This window comes from Xenopus tropicalis, chromosome 3 (genome assembly GCF_000004195.4).
Source record: "Xenopus tropicalis strain Nigerian chromosome 3, UCB_Xtro_10.0, whole genome shotgun sequence".
Lineage (NCBI taxonomy): Eukaryota > Metazoa > Chordata > Amphibia > Anura > Pipidae > Xenopus > Xenopus tropicalis.
The window spans coordinates 73,893,427-73,905,685 of NC_030679.2; the positions used below are offsets into that span (position 1 = coordinate 73,893,427).

Sequence of the window (12,259 nt, forward strand, 5' to 3'; positions counted from 1 at the left end):
CCAAGCTAGGTGGTAGTTCAGGATTTTGTTCTAGTGACTGGAGAACATAGGGGGTCGGGGATAGTGCGTATTGATGGCTGTACTTATGCCAGCCTTGGTAAGAGGCCCCAATTAGTGGGTGTCTCATCAATGAGATGGGGAGTAATTCTGCCTTGGCCCATAAATAGTTTTGCAACAGAATATCAGAGGCTGTATTTTATAAAATAACCCAATTCTTACTTTTGTTGGAGTACCAGGCTTGTATTCGAGATAGGTGAACTGCAATACAATATATCTGGGCGTCTGGAAGGGTTAACCCGCCCTTTTCCTTAGGTAAAATTAATTGTTTGTATTTCAGTCTCGAGTTTTTACCTTGCCAGATAAATTTGGTTATGATTGCTCTCAGGCTATTAAAAAAAGCCTGTGGTATCTTTATGGGGAGTGCCTGTAGTGTGTAAAGAACCTTGGGCATTAACATCATTTTTATTGCTTGTACTTTGACGAACCAAGATAGATTAAGTCTGGCCCAATAGTTTGCTAGATTCTGTATTGTTCCTAGTAGCGGTAAGTAGTTATCTTGGTATAGCTTTGTGTGGTCTGCAGGGATCTTCACCCCTAGATATTGGATGTTAGAGTTGGACCATTTAAAGTTACCTTCTAGTAATAACTAAAGTGAGTTCGGCAGGTTAATATTCAGTATTTCAGAAGTTAACTTTAAAATTTGAAAGAGAGCAATAGTCGTTTAATAACTTCAACACTACCGGTAAGGAGATCAATGGTTTGGATATGAATAGTAAAAGGTCGTCCGCAAAGACGGCTATCTTGTATTCCTTGCTTTTGGAGATTATGAGATATATAGATTGTAAGCTCTACGGGGCAGGGACCTCCTTCCTCTTGTGTCCTCGACTCTTAACTTATTGCTGCTGTATTTATCTGTATTCATTATTATACTTTGTATTTATCTATTATCTTATTAACACCCTATTTGTATTAATGTATTCTACTGTACAGCGCTGCGTACATAAGTAGCGCTTCATAAATAAAGATATACATACATACATACATGCCTGATATATCAGGGTTTAACCTTATGTGGGCTAATAGGGTTTCCATGACTAATACAAAAAACAGTGGGGAAAGAGGGCAGCCTTGTCTTGTACCATTATGTATGTGAACAGTTGTGGATAGTACTCCATTGACTCTAATATGTGCTGTAGGGTTTTGGTAAAGAGCTAGAATTCTGTCTGTTGTTTTTTCCCCTAGACCATAACCAAGTAAGGTTTCCCTAAGGAAAGGCCATGAGACTCTGTCAAACGCCTTTTCGGCATCTGTGGTAAGTAATAGAGAAGGGATTTGTTTTGTTTTGGCCAGTTGTATTAGTGAATCACTTTGTAAATATTGCCTTTCCCCTCTCTTCTAGGCACGAAAGCAGCTTGATCCGGATTTAATAGGAAAGTTAAGTGCTGTTTCAATCTGTTAGCTATCATTTTTGCATAAGTCTTTAGATCAATATTTATTAGGGAGATCGGTCTTAAACTTGCCGGTAGTTGCGGGTCTTTCCCTTGTTTGGGTATGACTATTATGTGCGCTTCGTTTGCTTGTGGATGGAATCTATGTTCGCCATCTATTGAGTTAAAGTAATCACAACATTTTTGTAAACTTTATAGTATAATGTGCTATATTCATCCGGCCCTGGGCTCTTACCTACTGGAAAGGATTCTATTGTCTTAATGATCTCTTGAGTAATAAAGGGTCGGTCTAGGGCAGTGTTCCCCAACCAGTGGCTTGTGAGCAACATGTTGCTCCCCAAGCCCTTGGATGTTGCTCCCCATGGCCTCAAAGCAGGGGCTTATTTTTGAATTTCTGGTAAAGAGGCAAGTTTGGTTGCATAAAAACCAAGTATAATGCCAAACAGAGCCTTCTGTAGGCTGCCAGTCCCCATAGGAGCTATTAAGTAGCCATCCTTATAGCTCTTATTGGCACCCCCAGGAACCTTTTTCATGCTTGTGTTGCTCCCCAACACTTTTTCTATTTAAATGTGGCTCACGGGTATAAAAGGTTGGGGATCCCTGGTCTAGGGTGTTTCTTTGTTGTAGCATTAGCTTGGGTAGTTGTGCTTCTTTGATGAATGATTTCATTTCATGATCTTTGTTTTTGCCTTGGGTATCTAGTTTGTATAAGCTTTGGTAATAGTGGTGAAATGTTCTAGCTATCACTTTTGTGTCATATAGGGTCGTTTGGTTGGTGTCTTTTATGGTCTGGACGTGGGATAAAGGTTGTATTTTCCTTAAGATTTTAGCAAAATGCTTGTTGCATTTGTCGCCCAGCTCATAGTATTTCTGCTTAGATCTCATAAAGGCCTTATTAGTATATTGGTCTGAATGAATACTGGAGCCAATATCGGCACTGTTTAACAAATGTAGCCACTTTTCTTTTCACTTTTTCTTTGGGGTGTAGGACTCTCCATAGATCTAATAATCTTAATTCTGCTAAACGGTTTTTAATACTCTTTAAAACTCTTGTATGAGATAGCGCTTTTGCAGTTTGAGGCATCTAGTATAGGACTTATTGTTAGGTTGAAGTCCCCTCCGATTATGAGAAGCCCTTCATAGAAGTCCTCTAGTACTCTTAAAAATTTACAGAGAAACTAAATTTGCCCACTGTTTGGGGCATACACGTTAGCTATAGTGATTTTTAAGTTTGCTATTTCCCCTTTAATCAGCACATGTCCAGTGAACAGTTTGATGCCCATTGTTTATAGGATCACCAATGTATCTGGCATTTAGAGAACCCATAAGGAAGTTAGTGCATAGAAATTGCCCCAGAGATCTCTTCAGCTACTGAAAATTCAACACGTTTACTGCATTTTCTGTGGGGTAAAAACACAAAAAAATACATTGACCCCCAAAACCATATATTTTTGGAAAGTACACATTCGGGCGAATTCAAAATTGGTACTCATGTCTTTCTACTCCAAACTACAGAGTGGCAATGCTTTGCCAAAATTGCCAGTTTTGATGAAATACCTGAAAATCGCATCAAACCTTCCAATTTGAAGCACCTTATCTCCCACATAACATTAGGTACCAAGAAAACACATCCTAAATATGAAAGCCAAGGGTCCACTGAACAGTTTGATGCCCATTGTGCATAGGATCGCTGATGTATCTGGCATGTAGAGACCCCAAAAGGAAGTTAGTGCATACAAAGTGTATACGCTGCAATATAAGCTACCGGCATGTGCATTATGTGCCATAAGACCCCCTAACAGTACGGAGACCCTAGAAAACCATATATTTTCCGAAAGTACACATTCTGACAAAACAAAAATGGGTAAATACTTCTTTCTACTGCAAACTACCAAACTACAAAGCTATGCTAAACCGAACGGCTTTTATAACATTTCTGAAAATCGTCACAAAGCTTGCATTTTACCACATTATGTACCCCCACATTTTGTAATGTATCAACATAAAACATTCTAAATGTGAATGCCAGGGGTTTACTGAACAGTTTGATGCCCTATATGCATAGATTTACCAAACTATGTGGCATACAGGGGCACCCAAATAAAAATAGTGCATATGAATTTTCACATAAGACACTCCGGCTCATGCAATTTTTGCACCCGGTATGTGCATTATGTGCCATAAGACCCCCTAACAGTACAGAGACCCTAGAAAACCATATATTTTCCGAAAGTACACATTCTGACAAAACAAAAATGGGTAAATACTTCTTTCTACTGCAAAGTAGCAAACTACAAAGCTATGCTAAACAGAACATTTTTTATGACATTTCTGAAAATCTTCACAAAGCTTGAATTGTACCTCATTATGTACCCCCGCATTTTGTAATGTATCAACATAAAACTTTCTAAATATGAACGCCAGGGGTCTACTGAACAGTTTGATGCCCTATATGCATAGATTTACCAAACTATGTGGGGTACAGAGGATGCCAAATTGAAATACAGCAGACAAAATGTCCATGTGCAAAGACAAGTAACAAAGAACAATGTGAAATACAATAAAATTGATAAAAATAAAAAAAAATCGCTAAAATCATTTTTTTTTTTTTGCCTAATAATATCAGCGGTCAGAATAACAGTTTGAGTATTTTGGCTTGGGTAAATTAGTTTTACAGACAAAGTCCGGCTAAAAATGCAATAAAATACCCAAAAATGCACCAAAATCACAGAAAATGTAGTAGAAACACCAAAATAATACACAAAAGGTATTCTGAAGTGTGGCTATCCGCAATGGCAATAAAACATTTTTTTCAGGCAAGAATAAAAACGATGCGATAAAAAAAAAAATACAAAATTACATAAGTGTGTAAGTGTGTGTGTATACTAGGTAAAATGTGTTTGGTGTGCATGTGTGTGTGTGTGTGTGTGTGTGTGTGCGCAAGTAAGCGTGAGTGCTGTAAGTGCTGGGAATGTGTGAAACCCCCAACCCCCCCCCCAAAATGTATGTGTGTGTGTAATAAGTGTGTGATTGTGTGTTTGTGTGTGTATTTGGCACTTACCTGGGCAGAAGAATCTGGAGAGACACAGGAGACACAGGAGAGGCAGCTGCACTGAATGATCTGTGAGTAGGCGGGGCAGGAAGAGGGGGGCCACAGGGGGAAGCTGGAGAAGGGAGAGGCATTGCAGGGAAAGCCACATGGATTGCAGGTATTTCATATGGGGCCCCTGAGCTATCACGCCCCAGGGGCCACTCGTTCCCCTGCCCCTAGGCAACGAGCACAAGGGCTTGAAAAACCGCTCCTCCGCTCCCAAATCCGGAAGTGCAGCAGGACGTAGAATCTACATCCTGTGGAACTTAGGTACTTTTATACACAAGACGTAGATTCTACATCCTGTGGCACTTAAAGGGTTAAAGGAATACAGTTATGGGAAACCAGGTTTTTTTTTTTCCAAAATGCAGTTAATAGAGCTTCTCCAGCAGAATCCTGCATTGAAATCCATTTTCCAAAAAGGCAAACAGATTTTTTTATATTAAATTTTTTTATATTAAATTTTTTAACTTCAGTCACACTTTATTGCTGAGCTGCAAGTTGGAGTGATATCACCCCCCTTCCTTTCCCCAGCAGACAACCAGCAGAACATTGGGAAGGTAGCTAGATAGCAGCTCCTAGTGGATATCAGAATAGCACTCAATAGCAAGAAATCCAAGTCTGGCTTATGACTCCTTCAGTTACATGGGAGTAGCAGAAACAATAGGTTACCTGAAAGCAGTTCTAATGTGTAGCACTGGCTCCTTCTGAAACTCAGACTCAGGCACAATGCACTGAGATGGCTGCCTATGCACCAATATTATAACTAAAAAAAAATACATTTGTTGGTTCAAGAATAACATTTAAATGGTAGAATGAATTATTTGTAAAGCGTGTAATTTAGAAATAAGAAGCACTCCATAAAAATCATGACAGTATTCCTTTAAACATAACTGATATCATCTAATGCACATTTGTCCGAATCTGCTGTATAAGTTCACAGGATTTGTGAATTTTACCCCTCCAAAATGTAACTTTTAAAGGGATATTGCGTTGTATTACACTGATATACCAGAAAAGTTAACAGAAATATTACTAAGGAACTGGTTTTCAGGCATGTGACACACTGAACACAGTTACAGAGGATTAAGGCAATTATTTCGAGGAAGCATATCTGTAATATATACGTACATAATTCATGGCATTATCACCAATACACATCAACAAATAATCAATAGCATACTTACCAAGGTCAGTATTTGGGCCAGCAAGCAGCTGTTTAAATTTCTCTACCCGAAATGCTTCTCTTTCATTGAGCTCAGAGCCACATGAAATCGCTTGGTCTGCCATCTTAAGCATGACTGGTATAGATGTCTGCTGAGGGACAGACTGCTGTCTCTGTAGAGTATGTTTCTCCCCTGCATGATAATGAAGGAATACAAAACATTTTCTTTGAAGTGACATTTTACCTGTGTCTTTTTTTTTTTTTTACCTCTTTTAAACATATACACAACATTTGCAAACACTGAACAGAATTGTTGGAAGATACTAAGGATTTTATAGAAATTAGGAACATTTTTTAGGAAATTTTTGCTTTGTAACAAAAGATGCTAAAAACAAAGTGAAATAAGAGTTTGTAAAAGCAAGGCAAGAAATATGGACATTATCTTAAGGCAAAGTCTTCCCAGTCGCAATAATAGTAAATTAATGGTTGCAATGTAATGGTGACTGTTAATCCTAAAGATACCAAAGAATATTATTTGTGTATATAGGGCACTGTTACCTGATGCAAATGTTATGTGCCTTAATACTGCAAACAGAAACCAAGGTATAGCAAGGCACTTATAAGCATTCTTAATAAGTATATCACTTTGATACAGAGTGTTAAAAGACAAGTAAAAGGGAAATTTACTTGGAGTGCCAATGTGTTAGACACCCCCCAGTGAACATTACCTTACCTTAGATCTAAGGTGTGTGCTGCACATCATCACTAATGCCATAGCAATCCTCTTCAAGTGTTCTGGACACCGCACATGAGCAGTAAAGATTGGACTTTCACTCTATTGCGCATGCGTGCTATCCAGATAGCGCAAAGGATCACTGGGGCATTGTTCAAGATGGCAGAGCAATGAAGCAGGAGCAGCACCCAGGGCTGGTGCACTTTTCAGGAGACAAAGGCTGAGGCCCAGGGTCTAAGGTCAGCAATCATGTTCACTTGAGGGTGTCTAGCACATTGGCACCCCCAGTGAGTTTCCCTTTCCTTGTTCTTAAATTTTGTCTCATCTTGGCTTTTGGTGGATCTTCAACTGTGAGTTAAATTACAATTTGCCAAGTATAAGGTTGAAGCAAGTTGTGGTTGACAACAGGAGCTGATAATGACACACAACAGTTATTTTGAAATCTGAGTGTACTGTAAATCAAAACAAAAGAAATAAGTAATTAGCAGAGGCAATAAAATATTTGGTTTAGGGAATAATATGAATAGTTGCAAGGACATGTGCTTCCACACTTGATCTTTCATTTAAAGTTCTCAGTTATTTTCACAGCTACAAAATTACAGATGGGATACCAAGATAAACATGTTTAATGTAACTCATTACTGAGTCATTTGCGGGCTTCTGTTAAGGCTCTTTGTACACCCACGCTGCTTTAAAATACAGCGGCGCAACAATATGATGCAATGTTAAAAGAGATCAACAAAGAACTGCTATATGCATGATATCATCCTGTATGCAGTTATTCTTATAGCGTCTCGTTTAAACTGACATTTTTCTACCTTCTTTTCTAGAAGACAGAGAAAACATCTGTTTACTAAAGCAGGAATGGCAGCTGGCAGTGCACTTTGAAAATACAATATCATGGGGACTATAATCATCATGTGTTATTTAATAATATATTTATTGTAGCAAGTACTACACACTGTTGAATAATGGAAAATCCATATGATAAAAGTGAGTTTTGGTCTATGTAGAGGTCTTGTGCTCTATGCCTGCAATAGTCCATTACAGTGGCATTGTAATAGATATTTTGGATTTTTGTCTTTTAAATCTCTCTTTGTGGTTAAAAATTTGAATGGGGTTTATATGGAAGGTTGAAACAGAAATGAAGAAAGAGAGAGATAACAGCAAAGCAAAGAAGCTGATAATCATGTGAAGTAGCATACACAACTGACTGCTATATTGTTTTAAAGGACAGAACCTGCAGAGTAGAATGGGACAGAGATGCCCATTTTTAATTGCAATTACAGTTACAAGTTACAAAACCATTAAAGGAGAGGGAAAGGCTAATAAAGAGTTAATCTCGAGCTGCAGACATACCTTCAGTTGTCTCAATAGTGCCCTTAAGTCTCCACATATTTCACCTGTTCAGATGATCAGAAGCCAAACAGGAAGAAAAATGCTGAGCTGTGTAAAGAAAGTTCCCATAATGCCTCACTCCTGCACAAACATGCAGACCAAACTGAGCATGCTCAGTTAGTTAGACTATGGTTCAGCTTCCTGCTGATTGGCTCAAATCCAAATTCCTAAGGGGGGAGTGAGTTCTTAGCATTCTTGAGGGAGGGGGGAGCAGGAAAGAGCAGAGAACAGAAAGCTGTGTGTCTCTGGCATAGGAATTACAGACACAAGAAATCTTTTTTCAGAGAAGTCAGTGCAGTGTGAGTCTTATGGCTGTATTCTGATAAAGCTTACTTAGTTTTAAACATTCATACTGTATGTATATTGGAAACTTTGTTTAAAATTAAATTTCCTTTTTTATGCAAACATTAATTTTTAACTTTTACTAACAAGTGGTAAAAGTATATTGTGTCATAGATGAACATACCAGATATCTTTGGAATTGAACTTTCGCTGGCCGATTTACCAATCTTATTTTCATGGCTGCTTAGAGACTGTGTTTCATCAAGAACAAAAGATTCCTCTTCCTGCTGTGAAGCTTGATGTTTGCTCTGTTCCTGTAACTTTGTGTGATTCTGGATGACTTGTTTTGCTGTTTCCATCACTACATTTGAATTTAAATTTTCAGCAGCCATTGCCAATAACTCATCATCATCCTCTCCAACATCCCAGGCATCGCTTGTGTTACTTTCAAATTCTTGGAAGGTGGTGGTTTTTTTCAACTTTACAGGTGTTGTGGGATGCTTTAGAACAGATTTGGTCAAGCTGCAAATTAAGTACATACTAGTCAGTTGTCCTTCAACTTAGCTATTTACAAACATGGCACTGTAGTACTTAGTGATTCACTAAAAACAAAACAAGTATGTTCACAAACATACCAAAGTAACTAAATATTATTATAATTGCTTTTAATTGTGTCAGCATAAGATAGAGGTATAAAAAACAGATCTATGACTTTCTAAACACAATATTTTTGGATTTCCCATAGAGCAAGAATGAACAGCCTTAAAGACTGTGTGTCTGTAAAGATTCCCCTTCCTACTCAGTTGCATAAATGAAGCAATGAGGCTTTTTATGATGTTCCCTCTGTGCATGTATTTTTATATATATATATATATATATATATATATATATATATATATATATATATATATATATATATATATATATATATATATTATAATAAATATATATACATATATATTTATTTAATGAGACTGGCATATCCTGTAAAAGTAATCACTACTTTATTGTGAACACATTGCACAAACTTGTTCTACGTTTCTCAAGGACCTATTGAGGACCAGCAGCTGCTCTCCATTCACTTAAAAGAGAAATGCACTACTAATGGCAAATGCTAGCATGGTCAGACAGATATTATTCTGGAACATTAACTTCTGTATTAATATTCCAATCAGTAAGATAGCAGGAATTATGAGTTTTTAGGTGGGACAGTGGATAACCATAAAGATGTGAAAGAGCATTTAAAAGGTAAAACAGTCAAATAATAATTTTCCCATAAGAAATACAAAGTTCTCTGGCCAACCACAGTCTAAAATTAAGTTAAATCTTCACCTGTAACAAAAAAAAAAAAAAAGTACAGTAAATGTACAGTGTACATTAACTGCTACAGTCCTCTCAGGGACCAACCATAGTTGTCAAAACCACATACCCACCTGCAGCTGTATCGCATCCATTTCTGCCTATTACAGACATTGGTGCTGTCAGACAGGAATAATTTTCTAACACTGACTTCTCCTAAGTGCTTCAGCGCCCACACCTTATACAACGCATTTCTCATTTAATGAGGCTGCAGTTGGACAAGGGCATTTTGACCACTGCAATTATCGCCAAGCCTGTGTAGCACAGCCCTAATGAGAAATGTATGCATGGTTTTTCAGCTGGTATTTCTATCTATTAAAGGCATGCGATGGTTTATGTTTAAATTTATTATGTCGCTCACACAATTTAACCAGCATCTCATGTAACATTTCAAAGATAAAAAATAGCTGCAGAATGCCATCAAATATATAACCAGCCATGTCTAATAAATATATGTACAAACTAACAGTAACATTGTTAAAGATATGTGAGTTAATATGCAACCATTCTAAATATTCAAGTTTCTAAGCAAAACATTAACAGACTTTGTCAAGTAAATAAAAATGTATACTTTTGGAATAAATTCTGGCAAAACACTAACCCAAGCACTTTTGTAAACAGCAATCTCAGACATTAATTTCTGCCATTAGTACAAATGCTACATATTTATTAATAGGTACATCATTTTACACCACGTGTTAAGCACTTTTGGAGTACAATTATATAACACTTTTAGAACCCTAGAACCAAAAGTAAAGAAATGCTTTGTATCATCACTACCAATGTCTTGGCAGCTGTCTTACCACTGTTTTAAGATTAACTTCTAAGTTTCTTGCTTAACAAAAAAGAAATATTACTTCAGGAAGACAGTATGGGCTTTTATTTGTTTGACAGTGATATGTTAATTTTAAATAAAAATGAAGTACAATCGAAATATAACATTTTGATATATTTTTAAATGGAGTGTAAACACAGAAATTAGCCACATATTCAGAATCTAAAATATAATCAGTATTCACTGGAGTAAACATTTTGCTACTCTCTGCTTCCTACCAGCAATGTATCAATAATTGACAAAACATGAAGACATCATAAGGAGTCTGCTGCTGTAACCACTCATTGGCTATGGCAACCAGCACAAGTACTGCATATAAAATACAATAACATCATTGTATCTGAAGTTTTAAACCCTTTCATATTTTTCAATTTCACAAAACAGTTATATTTTTACAGGATTGTGATCAATAGCCTAGAGGGAGTCTTTGAAGTTAATTGCACTCCATCCGGTTTCTAGCCACATGTGGATACTCAAAGCATTTATTGCTCTGCTGGACGTATTACAATAAATGCTGATGTGTTAAATGTGCTAAAATATAAGGATGAAGGTTGTCTGGTTAATGGCCTATATTTTGGCAAAATAATATCCATGTCTCAATGCAAAATACTGTTATTTTAATAAACAGCATTTCATCATTGTATTAGAAGCTTTTTAGAAGCTAAAAATGGTAGGTCCAAGAAATATCAAATCTTGCAAGATTTTGAAAAAACAGAAGTAATAACATTAAATTTTCGCAAATTTTTAAAAATAGCATTCATGTGTGTTTTTTTTATTGCTCTGTTGTAAAGCTATTATATTTTACATCAAGAGAGAGCATTTATGCGAGCTGGGATCGCTGATCTAAACCACACTGATCTAAACCACATAACTGTGTTACTGCTTTAAAGGACAACATTTATGGAAACACTATTGCAGATGTTAAGAAAGGTATGACATTGTTCTTTAATGTCATTATTATATATTCTTATCACTAGCAAAATATCAATACTTGCAAATAGTATGTTTTCATATGAGTAAATTCTGCTAATTGTATGTATTCATACAAAGAAGTGACCTAAGTAAAAAAAAACATCTAGTAGTGTAAATCTAAAACAATTGGATTTTTGGATTTGATAAAACAATTGTCTGTCACTTACTTATATCCCACCAATACTAAAATAACCTCCTAGAATTTTTATAATTTTTTCCTGTTAAGCATATGACAACAAAATCTTTCTGCTAACCTTCAAAGGCCTCCACAGACCTGTGTATATATATTTATTGCAGGATTTTCTTATTTATGATAAGAGGTTAAGTAGGTTTATAACAACAGCTCTTTTTTATGCATTAGTGTCAGGGCTGCATTCGGCTTTATAATTGCCCGAAGAAGGCAAATCCTTAGATCACTGATGATCTAAGCAGAATGTAATAAAAAATATCTTAGAATAAGAACATTGTGTGAATAAAGAATTCACATGATATTTAAGAATACACTGACTACAAAGGCAATTTGAGCACGTACGTAAATATATATATATATATATATATATATATATATTATATACACACAGTATAATTGTAACTAGTTGCAAAACTATATAGTATTTAAGTACACATTTAACCATACACGTTCATTAGAAAAAATACATAAGACATCTGATTCATATAGTTTAGATTTGCTGCTGGCTACTTTTTTGCCTAATTTGATTTATAACTCTTTTTTAAATACTGTTATAGTAAAACATTACTTTCTTGGAATAGCAGAAGTGTTGTTTAGAACACATTTTACATTCCAGTTACCACTTAGCTTAAGTGTTAATTGAGAAAAAAGCATGTGTTTAACAATTTATCAGCATTAAAGCACAAAGGCATTAAGAAATGGAACCCATATGCTCAGAAAACTGCCATATTTGAGGGATGTTTCTTATAGAAAACATTTGTACAACTAAAACAGTAGCATTTCAAA

At 36.1% G+C, this 12,259-nt stretch overlaps 1 protein-coding gene across 3 annotated transcripts in view; it reads right to left on the bottom strand.

Annotated features, from left to right (window-relative positions):
- tbc1d22a (TBC1 domain family member 22A) overlaps positions 1–12,259 on the bottom strand; it is a 316,264-nt gene that overhangs the window by 276,084 nt on the left and 27,921 nt on the right. For all 3 annotated transcript variants that reach the window (XM_018092307.2, XM_018092305.2, XM_018092308.2), the window contains exons 3-4: positions 8,302–8,639; positions 5,727–5,897 (exon numbers count right to left, since the gene is read on the bottom strand). In XM_018092307.2, the coding sequence (XP_017947796.1) occupies positions 5,727–5,897; positions 8,302–8,639 (509 nt within the window). The remainder of the gene's footprint in view (positions 1–5,726; positions 5,898–8,301; positions 8,640–12,259) is intronic.